Source organism: Oncorhynchus keta, chromosome 14 (genome assembly GCF_023373465.1).
Source record: "Oncorhynchus keta strain PuntledgeMale-10-30-2019 chromosome 14, Oket_V2, whole genome shotgun sequence".
NCBI lineage: Eukaryota > Metazoa > Chordata > Actinopteri > Salmoniformes > Salmonidae > Oncorhynchus > Oncorhynchus keta.
Genome location: NC_068434.1, coordinates 7,541,339 through 7,569,219, shown reverse-complemented (window position 1 = coordinate 7,569,219; position 27,881 = coordinate 7,541,339). Strand labels below are relative to the sequence as shown.

The 27,881-nt window shown below is 45.1% G+C and overlaps 1 protein-coding gene across 1 annotated transcript in view; it reads left to right on the top strand.

Annotated features, from left to right (window-relative positions):
• LOC118380010 (extracellular matrix organizing protein FRAS1-like) overlaps window positions 1-27,881 on the top strand; it is a 423,703-nt gene that overhangs the window by 94,713 nt on the left and 301,109 nt on the right. Inside the window, 1 exon segment of the mRNA XM_052462665.1 lies at window positions 27,314-27,421. Within this exon segment, the coding sequence (XP_052318625.1) occupies window positions 27,314-27,421 (108 nt within the window).

The following is a 27,881-nucleotide window of genomic DNA, read 5'->3' as shown; positions in this document are numbered from 1 at the left end:
GGTGCCATACACGGTGCCATACCATACACGGTACCATACACGGTGCCATACACGGTGCCATACCATACACGGTACCATACACGGTGCCATACACAGTACCATACACGGTACCATACACGGTACCATACACGGTACCATACACGGTACCATACACGGTACCATACACGGTGCCATACACGGTACCATACACGGTACCATACACGGTACCATACACGGTACCATACACGGTACCATACACGGTACCATACACGGTGCCATACACGGTGCCATACCATACACGGTACCATACACGGTGCCATACACGGTACCATACCATACACGGTACCATACACGGTACCATACACGGTACCATACACGGTACCATACACAGTACCATACACGGTACCATACACAGTACCATACACGGTACCATACACAGTACCATACACGGTACCATACACGGTGCCATACACGGTACCATACACGGTGCCATACACGGTACCATACACGGTGCCATACACGGTACCATACACGGTGCCATACACGGTGCCATACACGGTACCATACACGGTACCATACACGGTACCATACACGGTGCCATACACGGTACCATACACGGTGCCATACACGGTGCCATACACGGTGCCATACACGGTGCCATACACGGTACCATACATGGTGCCATACACGGTGCAGAACATCCATCCAGAGGCGTCAGCATCAGTTCTTCTGTGACGGGAAAAATGTCAGTGGAGGTTGAGCCTTTGGATAAAATACATCTGCTGTTTCCTTTGATGAGCTCACAAATAGACAGCAAATAGATGGCTGGCTGCTGTAGCATGTTAGCCAGTCAGTCAGATGTAGGCCATCCCTGCCATCTCACCTCATTCCCTCTCAGGCCCGCTGTGAGCCTTCCATGCTTAGCGTCTACTAATCGATGATAGGAATGTGTTGCCGTTGTTACACACACACATACTGTATATGTTGTGTGTATATATGTGTCTGTGTGGTTGATGTAAGTTATTTGAGATGTCAATGCGTGTCTGTGTGGTTGATTGAAGTTATTTAAGGTGTGTATACAGTTTATGTGTGTCTGTGTGGTTGAAGTTATTTAAGGCGTGTACTGTTTCCTTAGCCTAGCCATGTCCAATCACCAGAGGCATATTCCTTTCACTCGATATTTCACCCTAAAACTCAGCTTACAAAGCAGCATTTAAAATAGCCAGAACATTTAGTATGGAGCTGTTATAACATCAGCTGTTTCCTGAAGTCTGGAGACAGAAAGGAGAGATATAACTGGGTTGACTAGACTGGAGACTGAGAGGAGAGATATAACTGGGTTGACTAGACTGGAGGCAGAGAGGAGAGATATAACTGGGTTGACTAGACTGGAGGCAGAGAGGAGAGATATAACTGGGTTGACTAGACTGGAGGCAGAGAGGAGAGATATAACTGGGTTGACTAGACTGGAGGCAGAGAGGAGAGATATAACTGGGTTGACTAGACTGGAGACAGAGAGGAGAGATATAACTGGGTTGACTAGACTGGAGGCAGAGAGGAGAGATATAACTGGGTTGACTAGACTGGAGACAGAGAGGAGAGATATAACTGGGTTGACTAGACTGGAGGCAGAGAGGAGAGATATAACTGGGTTGACTAGACTGGAGACAGAGAGGAGAGATATAACTGGGTTGACTAGACTGGAGACAGAGAGGAGAGATATAACTGGGTTGACTAGACTGGAGACAGAGAGGAGAGATATAACTGGGTTGACTAGACTGGAGGCAGAGAGGAGAGATATAACTGGGTTGACTAGACTGGAGGCAGAGAAGAGAGATATAACTGGGTTGACTAGACTGGAGACAGAGAGGAGAGATATAACTGGGTTGACTAGACTGGAGGCAGAGAGGAGAGATATAACTGGGTTGACTACACTGGAGGCTGAGAGGAGAGATATAACTGGGTTGACTAGACTGGAGGCAGAGAGGAGAGATATAACTGGGTTGACTAGACTGGAGGCAGAGAGGAGAGATATAACTGGGTTGACTAGATAGCTAGAGACTGAGAGGAGAGATATCACTGGGTTGACTAGACTGGAGGCAGAGAGGAGAGATATAACTGGGTTGACTAGACAGCTGGAGACAGAGAGGAGAGATATAACTGGGTTGACTAGACAGCTGGAGACAGAGAGGAGAGATATAACTTGGTTGACTAGACTGGAGGCTGAGAGGAAAGATATAACTGGGTTGACTAGACAGCTGGAGACAGAGAGGAGAGATATAACTGGGTTGACTAGACAGCTGGAGACAGAGAGGAGAGATATAACTGGGTTGACTAGACTGGAGACAGAGAGGAGAGATATAACTGGGTTGACTAGACTGGAGACAGAGAGGAGAGATATAACTGGGTTGACTAGACTGGAGACAGAGAGGAGAGATATAACTGGGTTGACTAGACTGGAGGCAGAGAGGAGAGATATAACTGGGTTGACTAGACTGGAGGCAGAGAGGAGAGATATAACTGGGTTGACTAGACTGGAGACAGAGAGGAGAGATATAACTGGGTTGACTAGACTGGAGGCAGAGAGGAGAGATATAACTGGGTTGACTAGACTGGAGGCTGAGAGGAGAGATATAACTGGGTTGACTAGACTGGAGGCAGAGAGGAGAGATATAACTGGGTTGACTAGACTGGAGGCAGAGAGGAGAGATATAACTGGGTTGACTAGATAGCTAGAGACTGAGAGGAGAGATATCACTGGGTTGACTAGACTGGAGGCAGAGAGGAGAGATATAACTGGGTTGACTAGACAGCTGGAGACAGAGAGAGATATAACTGGGTTGACTAGACTGGAGGCTGATAGGAAAGATATAACTGGGTTGACTAGACAGCTGGAGACAGAGAGGAGAGATATAACTGGGTTGACTAGACAGCTGGAGACAGAGAGGAGAGATATAACTGGGTTGACTAGACTGGAGGCTGAGAGGAGAGATATAACTGGGTTGACTAGACTGGAGGCAGAGAGGAGAGATATAACTGGGTTGACTAGAGTGGAGGCAGAGAGGAGAGATATAACTGGGTTGACTAGACTGGAGACAGAGAGGAGAGATATAACTGGGTTGACTAGACTGGAGACAGAGAGGAGAGATATAACTGGGTTGACTAGACTGGAGGCAGAGAGGAGAGATATAACTGGGTTGACTAGACTGGAGGCAGAGAGGAGAGATATAACTGGGTTGACTAGACTGGAGGCAGAGAGGAGAGATATAACTGGGTTGACTAGACTGGAGACAGAGAGGAGAGATATAACTGGGTTGACTAGACTGGAGACAGAGAGGAGAGATATAACTGGGTTGACTAGACTGGAGACAGAGAGGAGAGATATAACTGGGTTGACTAGAGTGGAGGCAGAGGAGAGATATAACTGGGTTGACTAGAGTGGAGGCAGAGAGGAGAGATATAACTGGGTTGACTAGATAGCTAGAGACTGAGAGGAGAGATATCACTGGGTTGAACTGGAGGCAGAGAGGAGAGATATAACTGGGTTGACTAGACAGCTGGAGACAGAGAGGAGAGATATAACTGGGTTGACTAGACAGCTGGAGACAGAGAGGAGAGATATAACTTGGTTGACTAGACTGGAGGCTGAGAGGAAAGATATAACTGGGTTGACTAGACAGCTGGAGACAGAGAGGAGAGATATAACTGGGTTGACTAGACAGCTGGAGACAGAGAGGAGAGATATAACTGGGTTGACTAGACTGGAGACAGAGAGGAGAGATATAACTGGGTTGACTAGACTGGAGACAGAGAGGAGAGATATAACTGGGTTGACTAGACTGGAGACAGAGAGGAGAGATATAACTGGGTTGACTAGACTGGAGGCAGAGAGGAGAGATATAACTGGGTTGACTAGACTGGAGGCAGAGAGGAGAGATATAACTGGGTTGACTAGACTGGAGACAGAGAGGAGAGATATAACTGGGTTGACTAGACTGGAGGCAGAGAGGAGAGATATAACTGGGTTGACTAGACTGGAGGCTGAGAGGAGAGATATAACTGGGTTGACTAGACTGGAGGCAGAGAGGAGAGATATAACTGGGTTGACTAGACTGGAGGCAGAGAGGAGAGATATAACTGGGTTGACTAGATAGCTAGAGACTGAGAGGAGAGATATCACTGGGTTGACTAGACTGGAGGCAGAGAGGAGAGATATAACTGGGTTGACTAGACAGCTGGAGACAGAGAGGAGAGATATAACTGGGTTGACTAGACTGGAGGCTGAGAGGAAAGATATAACTGGGTTGACTAGACAGCTGGAGACAGAGAGGAGAGATATAACTGGGTTGACTAGACAGCTGGAGACAGAGAGGAGAGATATAACTGGGTTGACTAGACTGGAGGCTGAGAGGAGAGATATAACTGGGTTGACTAGACTGGAGGCAGAGAGGAGAGATATAACTGGGTTGACTAGAGTGGAGGCAGAGAGGAGAGATATAACTGGGTTGACTAGACTGGAGACAGAGAGGAGAGATATAACTGGGTTGACTAGACTGGAGACAGAGAGGAGAGATATAACTGGGTTGACTAGACTGGAGGCAGAGAGGAGAGATATAACTGGGTTGACTAGACTGGAGGCAGAGAGGAGAGATATAACTGGGTTGACTAGACTGGAGGCAGAGAGGAGAGATATAACTGGGTTGACTAGACTGGAGACAGAGAGGAGAGATATAACTGGGTTGACTAGACTGGAGACAGAGAGGAGAGATATAACTGGGTTGACTAGACTAGAGACAGAGAGGAGAGATATAACTGGGTTGACTAGAGTGGAGGCAGAGAGGAGAGATATAACTGGGTTGACTAGAGTGGAGGCAGAGAGGAGAGATATAACTGGGTTGACTAGACAGCTGGAGACTGAGAGGAGAGATATCACTGGGTTGACTAGACTGGAGACAGAGAGGAGAGATATAACTGGGTTGACTAGACAGCTGGAGACTGAGAGGAGAGATATAACTGGGTTGACTAGACAGCTGGAGACAGAGAGGAGAGATATAACTGGGTTGACTAGACAGCTGGAGACTGAGAGGAGAGATATAACTGGGTTGACTAGACTGGAGACAGAGAGGAGAGATATCACTGGGTTGACTAGACTGGAGACAGAGAGGAGAGATATAACTGGGTTGACTAGACAGCTGGAGACAGAGAGGAGAGATATAACTGGGTTGACTAGACTGGAGACAGAGAGGAGAGATATAACTGGGTTGACTAGACAGCTGGAGACTGAGAGGAGAGATATCACTGGGTTGACTAAACTGGAGATTTGGAGTGGGTCTGGGGTTTTCAGGAGGATGCTATTGATGTGAGCCATGACCAGCCTTTCAAAGCACTTCATGACTACCGAGTGCTACAGGGTGGTAATCATTTAGGCAGGTTACCTTCACATTCTTAGCCACAGGGACTATGGTGGTCTGCTTGAAACATGTAGGTGTTACAGACTCGGTCAGGGAGAAGTTGAAAATGTCAGTGAAGACACCTGCCAGTTGGTACGCGAATGCTTTGAGTACACGTCCTGGTAATCCGTCTGGCCCCGTGGCCTTGTGAATGTTGACCTATTTAAAGGTCTTGGTCACATCGGCTACAGAAAGCGTGATCAAACAGTCATCCGGAACAGTTGGTGCTCTCATGCATGTTCAGTGTTGCTTGCCTCAAAGGGAGCATAAAAGGCATTTAGATAATCTGATAAACTCATGTCACTGGGCAGCTCGCGGCTGGGTTTCCCTTTGTTGTCTGTAATAGTGTGCAAACCCTGCCACATCTGACTAGTGTCAGAGCCGGTGTAGTAGGATTCAATTTTAATCCTGTATTGACGCTTTGCCTGTTTGATGTTTCGTCTGAGGGCATAGCGGGATTTCTTATAAACGTCTGGATTAGTGTCCTGTTCCTTGAAAGCAGCAGGTCTACCCTTTAGCTCAGTGGGGATGTTGCCTGTAATCCATGGCTTCTGGTTGGGATATGTACGCACGGTCACTGTGGGGACGACATTGTCGATGCACTTATAGATGAACCCTGTGACCGAGGTGGTAATCTCCTCAATGCCATTAGATGAATCCCGGAACATATTCCAGTCTGTGCTAGCAAAACAGTCCTGTAGCGTAGCATCCGCGTCATCTGACCACTTCCATATTGAGCAAGGTCACTGCTACTTTCTGCTTTAGTTTTAGCTTGAAAGCAGGAATCAGGAGGATATAATTATGGTCAGATCTGCCAGATGGAGGGCGAGTGCACACAAGTCAATTGTATTAACTAAAAAGCAGGCATTAATTTGCCTTTTTATAAACAAATGAGCAAACAATGGCATATATCAGTTAACAACTGCATCAAGAAAACTGATCTATGAATCAAAATGGCTGCTTGTCTTGGACTATTACCATAACGGATGAAATGCTGCACAAAACCCCTTCTTCACCTTCTTGTTGTGTGGATTCCTTTTCTGTTTCCTCCTTCAATGTGATAGCATTGTGTTCACGTGTTCATTGACGTGCGCTTTCTTGCATTGTTTAGGAGCCTTTCACCCGGGCGTTTGGTTTTTACTCTCTTCTCTGTCTGAATTCGTGAAGGACCAGATAGAGAGGCCAGGTGCAAACAAACGATTCAATAGAGTAATCAAAGAGTCTCCTCCTGGGGACCACCAGCTGTTCAATGGGATTGATTTATCCCAGAACACCCGATTCAACTTGTAAACTAATCATCAAGCCTTTGACTAGGTGAATCAGGTGAGCGAGTACGGGGTTACAACAACATTGTGAAACGTCTGGGGTTTGAGAATCACTGATCTTGCCACAATTACCCATAATTCTCCACCTCCATGCCTCAGTCTTCTGACATGGGGCGCCAGGTTTTTAACTTCAACGGGATTCATATGGCATGTGGAGATGTGGTTGACTGGGTAACATTTCAAAGGAAACTGCCTTCTTACTGCATCACAAGGCAGGGGTTCAAGTCCCACTTCTGCTTGTCCCACTTTCACTCCCTCTCCTCCTGTTTCTAATCTGTCTAAATAAAATATTGAAAAAATAAACGTTGGAATTCCTATTCAGACGTGAGATATATTGTTTTAACATGGACAATGGCCATGTTTTATTGATTGAAGTCTTCAGTATTTACCTCAAGTCTGAATTGGGCTCCAATGTGCTCAGTGTAACCATGGTGATTCAGCACACTAGTTAAGACTGTAGGCTGAGTGGACTAGGGCAGTATTTTGACAAGGAGACCCGGTTTCAAATCCACGTTGTCACACAAATACCACAACTTAATTCACGCTACCGATGCTATAACTTATATCACCCGAAACATTTTGATTGTAACTTAATTTATAATCTCAATAAAGCTGGCAACTGTAGTAACTAGTGCCATTGTATATCCTAGGAAAAGTATTCCACTCCACGTGTCCTCTAAAAAGTGAACATATCTGAGGAAATGATGGAGAAATAAGACATTTGGCAGCTCTGTCTGTTAATCTCAGTACATTTCTGGATGTGTTGTTGTTGTTGTGTTTTGATGCGGTCTTTTAAATATACTGAAACCCGAAAATGTTTTTTCACAACACTCTCTTAAAATAAATTATATTCAGGGCCTCCCAAGTGGCTCAACGGGTTAGGGTTCGGGTTAGGGTTAGTGGCACTGCATCTCAGTGCTAGAGGCGTCACTACAGACGCGGGTTGTATCACAACCGGCCATGATCGGGAGTCCCATCGGGCGGCGCACAATTGGCTCAGTGTCGTCCTGGTTAGGGGAGGGTTTGGCCCAGTGTCGTCCTGGTTAGGGGAGGGTTTGGCCCAGTGTCGTCCTGGTTAGGGGAGGGTTTGGCCCAGTGTCGTCCTGGTTAGGGGAGGGTTTGGCCCAGTGTCGTCCTGGTTAGGGGAGGGTTTGGCCCAGTGTCGTCCTGGTTAGGGGAGGGTTTGGCCCAGTGTCGTCCTGGTTAGGGGAGGGTTTGGCCCAGTGTCGTCCTGGTTAGGGGAGGGTTTGGCCCAGTGTCGTCCTGGTTAGGGCAGGGTTTGGCCCAGTGTCGTCCTGGTTAGGGGAGGGTTTGGCCCAGTGTCGTCCTGGTTAGGGGAGGGTTTGGCCCAGTGTCGTCCTGGTTAGGGGAGGGTTTGGCCCAGTGTCATCCTGGTTAGGGGAGGGTTTGGCCCAGTGTCGTCCTGGTTAGGGGAGGGTTTGGCCCAGTGTCGTCCTGGTTAGGGGAGGGTTTGGCCCAGTGTCGTCCTGGTTAGGGGAGGGTTTGGCCCAGTGTCGTTAAGAAGCGAGGTTTGGCTGACTCCCTTCTCCTCCCGAGCCCATTGGGGAGTTGCTGCGATCAGACAAGATATATAAATAAATGATATTCATATTGAAGAACCACTAATGGTGTTTCAGAATACTTCCATTCATAGTACTTCCATTCATAGTACTTCCATTCAGAGTACTTCCATTCATAGTACTTCCATTCATAGTACTTCCATTCAGTACTTCCATTCATAGTACTTCCATTCAGAGTACTTCCATTCATAGTACTTCCATTCAGAGTACTTCCATTCATAGTACTTCCATTCATAAGTACTTCCATTCATAGTACTTCCGTTCATAGTACTTCCATTCAGAGTACTTCCATTCATAATACTTCCATTCATACTATTTCCATTCAGAGTACTTCCATTCATAGTACTTCCATTCATAATACTTCCATTCGTAATACTTCCATTCATAGTACTTCCATTCAGAGTACTTCCATTCATACTATTTCCATTCAGAGTACTTCCATTCATAGTACTTCCATTCATACTATTTCCATTCAGAGTACTTCCATTCATAGTACTTCCATTCATACTATTTCCATTCAGAGTACTTCCATTCATAGTACTTCCATTCATAGTACTTCCATTCATAATACTTCCATTCGTAATACTTCCATTCATAGTACTTCCGTTCATAGTACTTCCATTCAGAGTACTTCCATTCATAATACTTCCATTCATAATACTTCCATTCATAATACTTCCATTCATAGTACTTCCATTCAGAGTACTTCCATTCATAATACTTCCATTCATACTATTTCCATTCAGAGTACTTCCATTCATAGTACTTCCATTCATAATACTTCCATTCGTAATACTTCCATTCATAGTACTTCCATTCAGAGTACTTCCATTCAGAGTACTTCCATTCATAATACTTCCATTCAGAGTACTTCCATTCATAATACTGCCATTCAGAGTACTTCCATTCATAATACTTCCATTCATAATACTTCCATTCAGAGTACTTCCATTCATAATACTGCCATTCAGAGTACTTCCATTCATAATACTTCCATTCATAATACTTCCATTCATAGTACTTCCATTCATAGTACTTCCATTCAGAGTACTTCCATTCATAATACTTCCATTCATACTATTTCCATTCAGAGTACTTCCATTCATAGTACTTCCATTCATAATACTTCCATTCGTAATACTTCCATTCATAGTACTTCCATTCAGAGTACTTCCATTCAGAGTACTTCCACTCATAGTACTTCCATTCATAATACTTCCATTCAGAGTACTTCCATTCAGAATACTTCCATTCATAATACTTCCATTCATAGTACTTCCATTCAGAGTACTTCCATTCAGAATACTTCCATTCATAATACTTCCATTCATAGTACTTCCATTCATAGTACTTCCATTCAGAATACTTCCATTCATAATACTTCCATTCAGAGTACTTCCATTCATAATACTTCCATTCAGAGTACTTCCATTCATAATACTTCCATTCAGAGTACTTCCATTCATAATACTTCAAAACTCTTACATTGTCTTTACTTTCAAACTGCCTTCAAACACCAGATCTCTGTTTAGGTAAATTACTTTTTATGTTTTCAGTACACAATGATGGTGTTTTGAATCTTTACATTTTTAACAGTGTAGTAAAACCACATTACTATGTCTATTCAATTACCAGTCCATTTCATTGCGTAAGTACTGTACAGTAAAGTACTGTGTCTTGTCCGAGCCAGAACAAACTGTATGACAGGATCCTGTCCCCTGTTCCTGTTGATGTGAGGCAGATTGATCAAGTCAAGAGTCCTGGACAGGATGCTAGTCTATTGCAGGGCCTAAAGACCTCTCTCGCTCTCTCCCCTCCTCTCTCTCTCTCTCTCTCTCTCTCTCTCCCCTCCTCTCTCTCTCTCTCTCTCTCTCTCTCTCTCTCTCTCTCTCGCTCTCTCCTCTCTCCCCCCTCTCTCTCTCTCTCTCTCTCTCTCTCTCTCTCTCGCTCTCTCGCTCTCTCGCTCTCTCTCTCTCTCTCTCTCTCTCTCTCTCTCTCTCTCTCTCTCTCCCCTCCCCTCTCTCTCTCTATCTCTCGCTCTCTCTCTCTCTCTCTCTCTCTCTCTCTCTCTCTCTCTCTCTCTCTCTCTCTCTCTCTCTCTCGCTCTCTCCCTTCCTCTCTCTCTCTCTCTCTCTCTCGCTCTCTCCCCTCCTCTCTCTCTCTCTCTCTCTCTCTCTCTCTCTCTCTCTCTCTCTCTCTCTCTCCTCTCTCTCTCTCTCTCCCCTCTCTCTCTCTCTCTCTCTCTCTCTCTCTCTCTCTCTCTCTCTCTCTCTCTCTCCCCCTCCCCTCTCTCTCTCTCTCTCGCTCTCTCTCTCTCTGTGTATGGTTTTCAGTGTGTTTGGTATAGAAAGGTCACTAGTTTTAATGAGTGGGTTTTACGAAGGCACACTGTTTCTGACATCATACCCGATAGCAGCAGCAGTGGTAACATTAGCACAGCCACATCATAGCAGTTGAATATTTACATTAAACTCATTTAGCAGATACACTTATCCAGAGAGACTTATAGTTAGTGGCGTGCATTCATCTTAAGATACGCTGTAGCTCTATGTGGGACAACCACATATCGCGGTCATAGTAAGTACAGTTTTCCTCGATAAAGCAGCTATCGACAAAGTCAGTACTCGTAGGGGGGAAAACCAAGTTTGACCCTGCTGTAAAGTTCACTACTGTTCTCTCCCTGGTTTGACCCTGCTGTAAAGTTCACTACTGTTCTCTCCCTGGTTTGACCCTGCTGTAAAGTTCACTACTGTTCTCTCCCTGGTTTGACCCTGCTGTAAAGTTCACTACTGTTCTCTCCCTGGTTTGACCCTGCTGTAAAGTTCACTACTGTTCTCTCCCTGGTTTGACCCTGCTGTAAAGTTCACTACTGTTCTCTCCCTGGTTTGACCCTGCTGTAAAGTTCACTACTGTTCTCTCCCTGGTTTGACCCTGCTGTAAAGTTCACTACTGTTCTCTCCCTGGTTTGACCCTGCTGTAAAGTTCACTACTGTTCTCTCCCTGGTTTGACCCTGCTGTAAAGTTCACTACTGTTCTCTCCCTGGTTTGACCCTGCTGTAAAGTTCACTACTGTTCTCTCTCTGGTTTGACCCTGCTGTAAAGTTCACTACTGTTCTCTCGCTGGTTTGACTCTGCTGTAAGGCAAACTTGTGTATGTCCAAAATGACACCCTAGTCCCTATATAGTGGACTACTTCTGACTAGAGGTCAAAACGAATGCACTACAGAGTGAATAGTGTGTCATTTGGAACACAGCCCTTCTCTCCATCTGTTGACTGCTGCCTGCCGGGGCCATTAGATGGACTGTTAATATTTAGCTGGACCAGGAGAGAGGAGAGGCATATCAGTTATGGCAGGGAAACCTGATTTATGGGCTGAGAGGGCCGTCAGGCTGGCAGTCGTCCGATGATTTTTCATTTGTTGTCAAAAGGCTCTTGAATGATGGGAGAAAGACGTCTGTTGAATTAATAATTTTTTACAGCTCAGATAGAAGTCGGTCTAACCTACTTTGGTCTAACACAGGGCTTGTCCAATCCTTGTCCTGGAGAGTCAAAACACTGGGTTTTCATTTTATCCTTCTTATCAAGGACTAAGTCAGACCTGAGACACCATTGAGTGTCTGTGGTAGATCAGACCTCACCACCAGTTGACTGATGTTGGAGGGCGTGTCTGAAGACAACCCCCTGGGGATCTTTCAAATGTCTTTTCCAGTCGTGGGTCAGTGATCGAGATGTACCAGTGTTTTGTAATGATGTGGTTGAACGGTTTGCCAAGTGGGGAGCATTGAAGAAAGCTTTGAACTCGTTGGTCGGGAGCTCCGGGTGGTTTGGGCGTGAGGTTTTTTAACCATCTCAATCCTCTGGGTAACCCCACGGTCCGAAACACTCATCCTTATACGTTTTATGAAACGTGTTGGGGTTCTGGTCCCTATAAGGGATATTCTCATCAGGACAGAGAGAGAGCACCACTGTCTACTTTATGGCTCCCATGGCTCAGAAAGAGAGACAGAGACAGGGAGAGGGGGGAGGAGGGGGGGGGGGCAAGAGCGAGAGAGAGCGGGAGAAGAGAGAAAGAGGGGTAGAGAGAGAGAGAGAGAGAGAGAGAGAGAGAGAGAGAGAGAGAGCGGCACTTAAACAATGGTGGTTCCTACTGACAATTGAGATGTACAAACTATGGCACAATGGGACAACGAGTGGACTATAGGATATCTGTAATTTAGATTAAGACAATGAGAGACCTAGGATGGACGTCGTCAATATAACCATTTGTTCAGCACTTTTGAAATGAACATGGGCCATTCTTACAGTATTCTCCCTGTACACCAAGTCATAACTGCAGCATAAATTAAGAGGGCATATAAGCAGACAATGAAAGCTCTTACAATATCTGATGATTACATTTCTCTAAAACAGGCTATAGTCTACATGTGCACCATCAAGTCAGAGCAGTAGGCTAAGTTATGAGAGGGGAAAGGGACAACATTATTAGGGTGAGGAACATGGGCTCCTAACAGCTTTCTACACAACATACACTTAGTATTACTTTCTTATCTACAGTATACACATCTCCCTGGCATATTACATCATTTATAGAGCAGCAGTCAATACATTGTTGGACTCATCTTGTTGTGCTGTGCTCACTTGAACAGGAAGGTGTAGCGGCGGTTTGGCATCAAAGTCGGTCATTCTCTGGATTTATGGTTCTTTCAAGACCACTGGGAATAAAAAAATTAAAAAAAAGGTTGAATCATGTTGTCAGTGATCTTCAGATCGTAGCTCGAGAAAGAGGCCAGAGTTCCCGATTTACAATTCTGAGTTGGATAAAAGTTCAAAACGTATTTTCCCAGTCGTAGCTCAGTTTTCCCCAGTTCCCAGTTGTCTTGAACTCACAGTTAGACACTGATTCTTCCCAAACCACTCATTGTTGAATTTGCGATTTCTAACTTGTTGTGTAATGTTTATGTCCAATGGCCGATGAGCACCGATACGTTTTATCTATAATTTCTCTTCATTATTTCTCTTCATTTGACAAGAATTAAAAATGATTTGCATGTATGATGTTGACATGATCGGTCCAACCAAAGCTATTGTAGATATAACTTGATTTGACGTCATTTTTTCTATGGCAATAAAAATGCTAAAAATGTGGGGCTCAAAACCGGTGGGGCTCTGCCACTTAATTTTCGCTCACAGCAGAGAGATGCCAAGACTGACGGGACGTGAGAGAAGTCTGGGGTCCGCTCACCAAACAAGAATTCTCAAAATGGGAAAAACACCAAATTGAGACTCTGCATGCAGAATTCTGCAAAAATATCCTCAGTGTACAACGTTACACACTAAATAATGCATGCAGAGCAGAATTAGGCCGATACCCACTAATTATAAAAAGAAAGAGACGTTAAATTCTACAACCACCTAAAAGGAAGCGATTCAAAAAACCTTCCGTAAGAAAGCCATCACCTACAGAGAGATGAACCTGGAGAAGAATTCCCAAAACAAGCTGGTCCTGGGGCTCTGTTCACAAACACAAACAGACCCTACAGAGAGATGAACCTGGAGAAGAGTCCCCTAAACAAGCTGGTCCTGGGGCTCTGTTCACAAACACAAACAGACAGTGTTAACTGCTAATTGTTTTATATTTGTTTATTTCAATTTAGATTATTTTCCATTATGTTTCACATGCCAATATCACCTTACAGTGAGATGCTGAATACAACAGGTGTAGTTTACAGTTTTATATTTAGTTTGAAATTGAATACACAGGTGTTAGATTATGAAATTTACCAGGTGTAGTAGTTTCACAGTGAAATGCTGAATACAACAGGTGTAGTAGACCTTACAGTGAAATGCTGAATACAACAGGTGTAGTAGACCTTACAGTGAAATGCTGAATACAACAGGTGTAGTAGACCTACAGTGAAATGCTGAATACAACAGGTGTAGTAGACCTTACAGTGAAATGCTGAATACAACAGGTGTAGTAGACCTCACAGTGAAATGCTGAATACAACAGGTGTAGTAGACCACACAGTGAAATGCTGAATACAACAGGTGTAGTAGACCTCACAGTGAAATGCTGAATACAACAGGTGTAGTAGACCTTACAGTGAAATGCTGAATACAACAGGTGTAGTCGACCTTACAGTGAAATGCTGAATACAACAGGTGTAGTAGACCTCACAGTGAAATGCTGAATACAACAGGTATAGTAGACCTCACAGTGAAATGCTGAATACAACAGGTGTAGTAGACCACACAGTGAAATGCTGAATACAACAGGTGTAGTAGACCTTACAGTGAAATGCTGAATACAACAGGTGTAGTAGACCTTACAGTGAAATGCTGAATACAACAGGTGTAGTAGACCTCACAGTGAAATGCTGAATACAACAGGTGTAGTAGACCTTACAGTGAAATGCTGAATACAACAGGTGTAGTAGACCTCACAGTGAAATGCTGAATACAACAGGTGTAGTAGACCTTACAGTGAAATGCTGAATACAACAGGTGTAGTAGACCTTGAAACAGTGAAACCAGTGAAATGCTGAATACAACAGGTGTAGTAGACCTCACAGTGAAATGCTGAATACAACAGGTGTAGTAGACCTTACAGTGAAATGCTGAATACAACAGGTGTAGTAGACCTTACAGTGAAATGCTGAATACAACAGGTGTAGTAGACCTTACAGTGAAATGCTGAATACAACAGGCGTGTCAGTCCATGTTATTGTGCAATAGTTTACCCTAAAGCTGTGACAGACTGCTGTTTGTCAGACTAATTGGTGACAGACTGTTGTTTGACAGACTGCTGTTTGACAGACTGCTGTTTGACAGACTAATTGGTGACAGACTGCTGTTTGACAGACTGCTGTTTGACAGACTGTTGTTTGACAGACTGCTGTTTGACAGACTGCTGTTTGACAGACTAATTGGTGACAGACTGTTGTTTGACAGACTGCTGTTTGACAGACTGTTGTTTGATAGACTAATTGGTGACAGACTGTTGTTTGACAGACTAATTGGTGACAGACTGCTGTTTGACAGACTAATTGGTGACAGACTGTTGTTTGTCAGACTAATTGGTGACAGACTGTTGTTTGACAGACTGTTGTTTGACAGACTGCTGTTTGACAGACTGTTGTTTGTCAGACTAATTGGTGACAGACTGTTGTTTGACAGACTAATTGGTGACAGACTGTTGTTTGACAGACTAATTGGTGACAGACTGTTGTTTGACAGACTAATTGGTGACAGACTGCTGTTTGACAGACTAATTGGTGACAGACTGCTGGTGACAGACTAATTGGTGACAGACTAATTGGTGACAGACTGCTGTTTGACAGACTAATTGGTGACAGACTGGTTTGACAGACTAATTGGTGACAGACTGTTGTTTGACAGACTAATTGGTGACAGACTGTTGTTTGACAGACTAATTGGTGACAGACTGTTGTTTGACAGACTAATTGGTGACAGACTGTTTGTCAGGTGACAGACTAATTGGTGACAGACTAATTGGTGACAGACTGTTGTTTGATAGACTAATTGGTGACAGACTAATTGGTTTGACAGACTAATTGGTGACAGACTGTTGGTGACAGACTGTTGTTTGACAGACTAAGACTGGTGACAGACTGTTGTTTGTCAGACTAATTGGTGACAGACTGTTGTTTGTCAGACTAATTGGTGACAGACTGTTGTTTGACAGACTAATTGGTGACAGACTGTTGTTTGACAGACTGTTGTTTGTCAGACTGTTGGTGACAGACTGTTGTTTGTCAGACTAATTGGTGACAGACTGTTGTTTGACAGACTGCTGTTTGACAGACTGTTGTTTGACAGACTGCTGTTTGACAGACTGTTGTTTGTCAGACTAATTGGTGACAGACTGTTGTTTGACAGACTGTTGTTTGACAGACTGCTGTTTGACAGACTGCTGTTTGACAGACTAATTGGTGACAGACTGTTGTTTGGCAGACTAATTGGTGACAGACTGTTGTTTGTCAGACTAATTGGTGACAGACTGTTGTTTGTCAGACTGTTGTTTGACAGACTGCTGTTTGACAGACTAATTGGTGACAGACTGTTGTTTGTCAGACTAATTGGTGACAGACTGTTGTTTGTCAGACTAATTGGTGACAGACTGTTGTTTGTCAGACTAATTGGTGACAGACTGTTGTTTGTCAGACTGCTGTTTGACAGACTGCTGTTTGACAGACTGTTGTTTGACAGACTAATTGGTGACAGACTGTTGTTTGTCAGACTAATTGGTGACAGACTGTTGTTTGTCAGACTAATTGGTGACAGACTGTTGTTTGACAGACTAATTGGTGACAGACTGTTGTTTGTCAGACTAATTGGTGACAGACTGTTGTTTGACAGACTAATTGGTGACAGACTGTTGTTTGTCAGACTAATTGGTGACAGACTGTTGTTTGACAGACTAATTGGTGACAGACTGTTGTTTGACAGACTAATTGGTGACAGACTGTTGTTTGACAGACTGTTGTTTGACAGACTGTTGTTTGACAGACTAATTGGTGACAGACTGTTGTTTGACAGACTAATTGGTGACAGACTGTTGTTTGTCAGACTAATTGGTGACAGACTGTTGTTTGACAGACTAATTGGTGACAGACTGTTGTTTGTCAGACTAATTGGTGACAGACTGTTGTTTGTCAGACTAATTGGTGACAGACTGTTGTTTGACAGACTGCTGTTTGACAGACTGCTGTTTGACAGACTGTTGTTTGACAGACTAATTGGTGACAGACTGTTTTTTGACAGACTAATTGGTGACAGACTGTTGTTTGACAGACTGCTGTTTGACAGACTGTTGTTTGACAGACTGCTGTTTGACAGACTGTTGTTTGACAGACTAATTGGTGACAGACTGTTGTTTGACAGACTGCTGTTTGACAGACTGTTGTTTGACAGACTGTTGTTTGACAGACTGTTGTTTGTCAGACTGTTGGTGACAGACTGCTGTTTGACAGACTAATTGGTGACAGACTGCTGTTTGACAGACTAATTGGTGACAGACTGTTGTTTGTCAGACTAATTGGTGACAGACTGCTGTTTGACAGACTAATTGGTGACAGACTGTTGTTTGACAGACTAATTGGTGACAGACTGCTGTTTGACAGACTAATTGGTGACAGACTGCTGTTTGACAGACTGTTGGTGACAGACTGTTGTTTGTCAGACTAATTGGTGACAGACTGCTGTTTGACAGACTAATTGGTGACAGACTGCTGTTTGACAGACTGTTGTTTGACAGACTGTTGTTTGACAGACTGTTGTTTGACAGACTGTTGTTTGACAGACTGTTGTTTGACAGACTGCTGTTTGACAGACTAATTGGTGACAGACTGTTGTTTGACAGACTGCTGTTTGACAGACTGCTGTTTGACAGACTAATTGGTGACAGACTGTTGTTTGACAGACTGCTGTTTGACAGACTGTTGTTTGACAGACTAATTGGTGACAGACTGTTGTTTGACAGACTGCTGTTTGACAGACTGCTGTTTGACAGACTAATTGGGTGACAGACTGCTGTTTGACAGACTGTTGTTTGACAGACTGTTGTGTGACAGACTGTTGTTTGACAGACTGCTGTTTGACAGACTGTTGTTTGACAGACTAATTGGTGACAGACTGTTGTTTGACAGACTGTTGTTTGACAGACTGCTGTTTGACAGACTAATTGGTGACAGACTGCTGTTTGACAGACTAATTGGTGACAGACTGCTGTTTGACAGACTGCTGTTTGACAGACTGTTGTTTGACAGACTGTTGTGGTGACAGACTGCTGTTTGACAGACTAATTGGTGACAGACTGCTGTTTGACAGACTGCTGTTTGACAGACTAATTGGTGACAGACTGTTGTTTGACAGACTGCTGTTTGACAGACTGTTGTTTGACAGACTAATTGGTGACAGACTGTTGTTTGACAGACTAATTGGTGACAGACTGTTGTTTGACAGACTAATTGGTGACAGACTGTTGTTTGACAGACTGTTGTTTGACAGACTGTTGTTTGACAGACTAATTGGTGACAGACTGTTGTTTGACAGACTAATTGGTGACAGACTGTTGTTTGACAGACTAATTGGTGACAGACTGTTGTTTGTCAGACTAATTGGTGACAGACTGTTGTTTGACAGACTAATTGGTGACAGACTGTTGTTTGACAGACTAATTGGTGACAGACTGTTGTTTGACAGACTAATTGGTGACAGACTGTTGTTTGACAGACTGTTGTTTGGCAGACTAATTGGTGACAGACTGTTGTTTGACAGACTAATTGGTGACAGACTGTTGTTTGACAGACTGCTGTTTGACAGACTGTTGTTTGACAGACTGCTGTTTGACAGACTGTTGTTTGTCAGACTAATTGGTGACAGACTGTTGTTTGACAGACTGCTGTTTGACAGACTGTTGTTTGACAGACTGCTGTTTGACAGACTGTTGTTTGTCAGACTAATTGGTGACAGACTGCTGTTTGACAGACTAATTGGTGACAGACTGCTGTTTGACAGACTAATTGGTGACAGACTGTTGTTTGTCAGACTAATTGGTGACAGACTGTTGTTTGACAGACTAATTGGTGACAGACTGTTGTTTGACAGACTGTTGTTTGACAGACTAATTGGTGACAGACTGTTGTTTGATAGACTAATTGGTGACAGACTGTTGTTTGTCAGACTAATTGGTGACAGACTGTTGTTTGACAGACTAATTGGTGACAGACTGTTGTTTGACAGACTAATTGGTGACAGACTGTTGTTTGACAGACTGTTGTTTGACAGACTGCTGTTTGACAGACTAATTGGTGACAGACTGTTGTTTGACAGACTGCTGTTTGACAGACTGCTGTTTGACAGACTGCTGTTTGACAGACTAATTGGTGACAGACTGTTGTTTGACAGACTGCTGTTTGACAGACTGTTGTTTGACAGACTAATTGGTGACAGACTGTTGTTTGACAGACTGCTGTTTGACAGACTGCTGTTTGACAGACTAATTGGTGACAGACTGCTGTTTGACAGACTGTTGTTTGACAGACTAATTGGTGACAGACTGTTGTTTGACAGACTAATTGTGTGACAGACTGTTGTTTGACAGACTAATTGGTGACAGACTGCTGTTTGACAGACTGTTGTTTGTCAGACTAATTGGTGACAGACTGTTGTTTGACAGACTAATTGGTGACAGACTGCTGTTTGACAGACTGTTGTTTGACAGACTGTTGTTTGACAGACTAATTGGTGACAGACTGCTGTTTGACAGACTAATTGGTGACAGACTGCTGTTTGACAGACTGCTGTTTGACAGACTAATTGGTGACAGACTGTTGTTTGACAGACTGCTGTTTGACAGACTGTTGTTTGACAGACTGTTGTTTGACAGACTGTTGTTTGACAGACTAATTGGTGACAGACTGCTGTTTGACAGACTGCTGTTTGTCAGACTAATTGGTGACAGACTGTTGTTTGACAGACTAACTGCTGGTGACAGACTGCTGTTTGACAGACTAATTGGTGACAGACTGTTGTTTGACAGACTGCTGTGGTGACAGACTGTTGTTTGACAGACTGCTGTTTGACAGACTGCTCTGTGACAGACTCTTGTCTCTTCCGTTGTCCTGCAGATTGGATGTCACATATCCAGACATATTGCTTCCTTTGACCCAGAAAGAGAAGAGATCCCTCACACATCAAGCAGCAGAGGGCAGGACAGGGTTGTGGTGTGTGTGTGTATGTGACAGAACAGGGATTTCACGTCTGACACTTGGCTCATCAGTCCCCCACCATGCTACCGTTGTTATCTAGACATCATATCCCTCAGTTGGGTTCGAATAGTATTTCGAATTTTGGAATCTTTGAAATACATTGAGCCTTTGACATGAGCTTGTCTGGAGTGCAACTGATGGGTGGCGTTTGTACGTTTTGGGACTATTCTATTTGTTCCAGTTTAGTCAAGCACATTTGAACCCAGGTCTGATTTTGTTACACCATCTATCAGGGGACACCATCAATCAGGGACACCATCTATCAGGGGACACCATCAATCAGGGACACCATCTATCAGGGGACACCATCAATCAGGGACACCATCTATCAGGGACACCATTAATCAGGGACACCATCTATCAGGGACACCATCTATCAAGGACACCATCTATCAGGGACACCATCTATCAGGGACACCATCTATCAGGGACACCATCTATCAGGGGACACCATCTATCAGGGACACCATTAATCAGGGACACCATCTATCAGGGACACCATCTATCAGGGACACCATCTATCAGGGACACCATTAATCAGGGACACCATCTATCAGGGACACCATTAATCAGGGACACCATTAATCAGGGACACCATCTATCAGGGGACACCATTAATCAGGGACACCATCTATCAGGGACACCATTAATCAGGGACACCATCTATCAGGGACACCATTAATCAGGGACATAATATCTATCAGGGACACCATCTATCAGGGACACCATCTATCAGGGGACACCATCTATCAGGGACACCACACCATCTATCAGGGACACCATCTATCAGGGACACCATCTATCAGGGACACCATCTATCAGGGACACCATCTATCAGGGACACCATCTATCAGGGACACCATCTATCAGGGACACCATCTATCAGGGACACCATCTATCAGGGACACCATCTATCAGGGACACCATCTATCAGGGACACCATCTATCAGGGACACCATCTATCAGGGACACCATTAATCAGGGACACCATCTATCAGGGACACCATCTATCAGGGACACCATTAATCAGGGACACCATCTATCAGGGATCACCATTAATCAGGGACACCATCTATCAGGGGTCACCATTAATCAGGGACACCATCTATCAGGGACACCGTTAATCAGGGACACCATCTATCAGGGGACACCATCTATCAGGGACACCATTAATCAGGGACACCATTAATCAGGGACACCATTAATCAGGGACACCATCTATCGGGGACACCGTTAATCAGGGACACCATCTATCAGGGGGGACACCATCTATCAGGGACACCATTAATCAGGGACACCATCTATCAGGGACACCATTAATCAGGGACACCGTTAATCAGGGATGCCATTTATCAGGGACACCATTTATCAGGGACACCATTTATCAGGGATGCCATTCATCAGGTACACCATTTATCAGGGACACCATTAATCAGGGACACTGTTTATCAGGGACACCATTTATCAGGGACACCATTTATCAGGGACACCATTTATCAGGGACACCATTAATCAGGGACACCATCTATCAGGGACACCATTAATCAGGGACACCATTAATCAGGGACACCCAGGGACACCATCTATCAGGGACACCATTAATCAGGGACACCATTAATCAGGGACACCATTAATCAGGGACACCATTAATCAGGGACACCATCTATCAGGGACACCATCTAATCAGGGACACCATTAATCAGGGACACCATCTATCAGGGGACACCATCTATCAGGGACACCATTAATCAGGGACACCATTAATCAGGGACACCATTAATCAGGGACACCATTAATCAGGGACACCATCTATCAGGGACACCGTTAATCAGGGACACCATATATCAGGGGACACCATCTATCAGGGACACCATTAATCAGGGACACCATTAATCAGGGACACCATTAATCAGGGACACCATCTATCGGGGGGGGGACACCGTTAATCAGGGACACCATCTATCAGGGGACACCATTAATCAGGGACACCATCTATCAGGGACACCATCTATCAGGGACACCATCTATCAGGGGACACCATTAATCAGGGACACCTATAATCAGGGATGCCATTTATCAGGGATGCCATTTATCAGGGATGCCATTTATCAGGGATGCCATTCATCTGTACACCATTTATCAGGGACACCATTTATCAGGGACACTGTTTATCAGGGACACTGTTTATCAGGGACACCATTTATCAGGGACACCATTTATCAGGGACACCATTTATCAGGGACACCATTAATCAGGGGGACACCATTTATCAGTACACCATTTATCAGTACATCATTTATCAGGACCCCATTTATCAGGGACACCATTTATCAGGGACACCATTTATCAGGGACACTGTTTATCAGGGACACCATTAATCAGGGACAACATTTATCAGGGACACCATTTATCAGGGACACCATTTATCCGGGACACCATTTATCACGGACACCATTTATCCGGGACACCATTAATCAGGGACGTCATTTATCAGGGATGTTCCTAACACATTCTTGACTCCCTGACAGCAGGTCCCAGGACAGTTTGGTTGATTTCCTATCAATCATTTGCTACCAGGATGTAAGAGGGAGGAACCGATCTGAAATCAGTTGTTACTAACTGAGACCAAAGGACTGACAGTAAGATGCCTATTTCCAGTGACTCTTCTGAAGGTGACACGCTGCAACATGCCTCTGTTATCACCAGTCATCACCTGTTCAGCCCCCCCCCACACACACTTAGACTGAGAGGGGAGAGGGTGTCTGGTAGACTGAGGGGAGAGGGTGTCTGGTAGAGACTGGGATAGTGTCTGGTAGACTGGACTGGTCAGTGTCTGGTAGACTGGTTAGTGTCTGGTAGACTGGTTAGTGTCTGGTAGAATGGTTTGTGTCTGATAGAGTGGTTAGTGTCTGGTAGACTGGTTAGTGTCTGGTAGACTGGTTAGTGTCTGGTAAACTGGTCAGTGTCTGGTAGACTGGATAGTGTCTGGTAGACTGGTTAGTGTCTGGTAGACTGAGGGGAGAGGGTGTCTGGTAGACTGGTTAGTGTCTGGTAGACTGGTTCGTGTCTGGTAGACTGGTTAGTGTCTGGTAGACTGGTCAGTGTCTGGTAGACTGGTTAGTGTCTGGTAGATTGGTCAGTGTCTGGTAGACTGGTTAGTGTCTGGTAGACTGGTTAGTGTCTGGTAGACTGAGGGGAGAGGGTGTCTGGTAGACTGGTTAGTGTCTGGTAGACTGGTCAGTATCTGGTCGACTGGATAGTGTCTGGTAGACTGGTTAGTGTCTGGTAGACTGGTTAGTGTCTGGTAGAATGGTTTGTGTCTGGTAGACTGGTTAGTGTCTGGTAGACTGGTTAGTGTCTGGTAGACTGGTTAGTGTCTGGTAAACTGGTCAGTGTCTGGTAGACTGGATAGTGTCTGGTAGACTGGTTAGTGTCTGGTAGACTGAGGGGAGAGGGTGTCTGGTAGACTGGTTAGTGTCTGGTAGACTGGTTAGTGTCTGGTAGACTGGTTAGTGTCTGGTAGACTGGTCAGTGTCTGGTAGACTGGTTAGTGTCTGGTAGACTGGTTAGTGTCTGGTAGACTGAGGGGAGAGGGTGTCTGGTAGACTGGTTAGTGTCTGGTAGACTGGTCAGTATCTGGTAGACTGGATAGTGTCTGGTAGACTGGTTAGTGTCTGGTAGACTGGTTAGTGTCTGGTAGAATGGTTTGTGTCTTGTAGACTGGTTAGTGTCTGGTAGACTGGTTAGTGTCTGGTAAACTGGTCAGTGTCTGGTAGACTGGATAGTGTCTGGTAGACTGGTTAGTGTCTGGTAGACTGAGGGGAGAGGGTGTCTGGTAGACTGGTTAGTGTCTGGTAGACTGGTTCGTGTCTGGTAGACTGGTTAGTGTCTGGTAGACTGGTCAGTGTCTGGTAGACTGGTCAGTGTCTGGTAGACTGGTCAGTGTCTGGTAGACTGGTTAGTGTCTGGTAGACTGGTTAGTGTCTGGTAGACTGAGGGGAGAGGGTGTCTGGTAGACTGGTTAGTGTCTGGTAGACTGGTTAGTGTCAGGTAGACTGGTTAGTGTCTGGTAGACTGGTTAGTGTCTGATAGACCGAGGGGAGAGGGTGTCTGGTAGACTGGTTAGTGTCTGGTAGACTGGTTAGTAGAGAGGCTATAACAGTAGAGAAGCTATATACAGTAGAGGGGCTATATACAGTAGCGAGGCTATAACAGTAGAGAAGCTATATACAGTAGAGATGTTATATACAGAGAGGCTATTTACATTTTTACATTTAAGTCATTTAGCAGACGCTCTTATCCAGAGCGACTTACAAATTGGTGCATACACCTTATGACAACCAGTGGAACAGCCACTTGCATCTAAATCTTGTTGGGGGGGTGAGAAGGATTAGTGTACCCTTACTTACCCTATCCTAGGTTCCTTGAAGACTGGGGTTTCAGGTGTCTCCGGAACTGGTGATTGACTCCGCTGTCCTGGCGTCGTGAGGAGTTTGTTCCAGTGTTGGGGGACTGGCAGCGAACAGTTTTGACTGGGCTGAGCGGGAACTGTACTCCTCAGTGGTAGGGAGGCGAGCAGGCCAGAGGTGGATGAACGCAGTGCCCTTGTTTGGGTGTAGGGCCTGATCAGAGCCTGGAGGTACTGAGGTGTGTCTGGTAGAGCTCCGTTAGGCGAGCACCATGGTCTTGTAGCGGATCTGAGCTTCAACTGGAAGCCAGTGGAGAGAGCGGAGGAGCGGGGTGACGTGAGAGAACTTGGGAAGGTTGAACACCAGACGGGCTGCGGCGTTCTGGATGAGTTGTAGGGGTTTAATGGCACAGGCAGGGAGCCCAGCCAACAGCGAGTTGCAGTAATCAAGACGGGAGATGACAAGTGCCTGGATTAGACCTGCGGTTCCTGTGTGAGGCAGGGTAGACTCTGCGGATGTTGTAGAGCATGAACCTACAGGAACGGGACACCGCCTTGATGTTAGTTGAGAACTGGGTGTGTCAGGATCACGACAAGGTTCTTAGCGCTCTGGGAGGTAGGACACAATGGAGTTGTCAACCGTGATGGCGAGATCATGGAACGGGCAGTCCTTCCCCGGGAGGAAGAGGAGCTCCGTCTTGCTGAGTTCAGCTGAGGTGGTGATCCGTCATCCACACTGATATGTCTGCCAGACATGCAGAGATGAAGCTATCGCCACCTGGTCATCAGAAGGGCTATAAAGGAGAAGATTAATTGTAGTCGTCTGTTATATACAGTAGAGATGTTATATACAGTAGAGGGGCTATATACAGTAGAGAGGCTATATACAGTAGAGAGGCTATATACAGTAGAGAGGCTATATACAGTAGTGAGGCTATATACAGTAGAGAGGCTATATACAGTAGAGGCTATGTACAGTAGAGGCTATATACAGTAGAGAGGCTATATACAGTAGATTGGCTATATACAGTTGAGAGGCTATATACAGTAGAGAGAGGCTATATAGAGTAGTGAGAGGCTATATACAGTAGATAGGCTATATACAGTTGAGAGGCTATATACAGTAGAGAGAGGCTATATAGAGTAGTGAGAGGCTATATACAGTAGTGAGGCTATATACAGTTGAGAGGCTATATACAGTAGAGAGAGGCTATATAGAGTAGTGAGAGGCTATATACAGTAGATAGGCTATATACAGTTGAGAGGCTATATACAGTAGAGAGAGGCTATATAGAGTAGTGAGAGGCTATATACAGTAGTGAGGCTATATACAGTAGAGAGAGGCTATATAGAGTAGTGAGAGGCTATATACAGTAGAGAGGTTATATACAGTAGAGAGGCTATAACGGTAGAGAGGTTATATACAGTAGAGAGGCTATAACGGAAGAGAGGTTATATACAGTAGAGAGGCTATAACGGTAGGTTATATACAGTAGAGAGGCTATAACGGTAGAGAGGTTATATACAGTAGAGAGGTCATATACAGTGGAGAGGTTATATACAGTAGAGAGGCTATATACAGTAGAGAGGCTATAACGGTAGAGAGGCTATAACAGTAGAGAGGCTATATACAGTAGATAGGTTATATACAGTAGAGAGGTTATATACAGTAGAGAGGCTATATACAGTAGAGAGGCTATAACAATAGAGAGGCTATATACAGTAGAGAGGCTCTAACAGTCGTGAGGCTATATACAGTAGTGAGGTTATATACAGTAGAGAGGCTATAACAGTAGAGAGGCTATATACAGTAGAGAGGCTATAACAATAGAGACGCTATATACAGTAGTGAGGCTCTATAGAGTAGAGAGGTTATATACAGTAGTGAGGCTATATAGAGTAGAGAGGTTATATACAGTAGAGAGGCTATAAAGATTGTCCAACCACTCTGTATTGTAAAAGGGTTCCTCAGCCTCTTTAGTTTCAGGACTTTTATGGCTGTCGATAATACGCATACCAGAGTGAGTGTGTGTCTCTCTGTTAGACTAAGATAGAGAGACAAATAAGTGTCTGACAGCACATGTGTGTACGGTACATTAGTAGCATGTTTCAATCACTGTTGCATATGCAAATAGAAACACCTACAGGAGGGCCAAAGGAAAGATTTGCATTGTTTTATGTTGTTTATTTTACCAGGCAAGTCAGTTTAGAACAAATTCTTATTTTCAATGACGGCCTGGGAACAGTGGGTTAACTGGTCTAGGAACAGTGGGTTAACTGCCTGTTCAGGGGCAGAACGACAGATTTGTACCTTGTCAGCTTGGGGATTTGAACTTGCAACCTTTCAGTTACTAGTCCAACGCTCTAACCACTAGGCTACCCTGCCACCCCGTTACAAATGGGCCGTATAAATGGACCGTCTGTCAACTTGCTACCTGCCTCAAACCACACTGTGACTACCAGAGGGTAAGATAACAGAGGGGGAGGGGGAGGGAGGGAGGGAGGGAGGGAGGGAGGGAGGGAGGGAGGGAGGGAGGGAGGGAGGGAGGGAGGGAGGGATGAATGAGGGAATGAATGAGGTTTTATATTGTGACGTATGTTACAAATGGGCCGTATAATTCAACCCAAGACCTGCTGTTTATTTAACTAACTGCTACTATATGTGTTTATGAACAGCCTCGCTTGGAATAGTGGCTTTTACACAGGAAATGACTTACATATCACTTCCCTTTTCTGCTGGAACTTGAATTCGGGAACGTTTGTTATTTGTGTCCGCAGAACAACACCATGTGGAGACCAGACTCCTGTCAGGAGTGTCAATGCTTCAGTGACATCACCGTCTGTCAACTTGCTACCTGCCTCAACCCACACTGTGACTACCAGAGGGTAAGATAACAGAGGGAGGGAGGGAGGGTGGGAGGGAAGGATAGATGAATGAATGAGGGAGGGAGGGAGGGAGGGAGGGAGGGAGGGAGGGAGGGAGGGGGAGGGAGGGGGAGGGAGGGAGGGAGGGGGAAGGATAGATGAATGAATGAGGGAGGGAGGGAGGGAGGGAGGGAGGGAGGGAGGGAGGGAGGGAGGGAGGGGGAGGGAGGGAGGGAGGGAGGGAGGGAGGGAGGGAGGGAGGGAGGGAAGGAAGGAAGGATAGATTAATGGAGGGAGGGAGGGAGGGAGGGAGGGAGGGGAGGGAGGGAGGGAGGGAGGGAGGGAGGGAGGGAGGGGGAGGGAGGGAGGGAGGGAGGGGGAGGGAGATTAATGAATGAGGGAGGGAGGGAGGGAGGGGAGGGAGGGGGAGGGAGGGAGGGAGGGAGGATAGATTAATGAATGAGGAGGGAGGGAGGGAGGG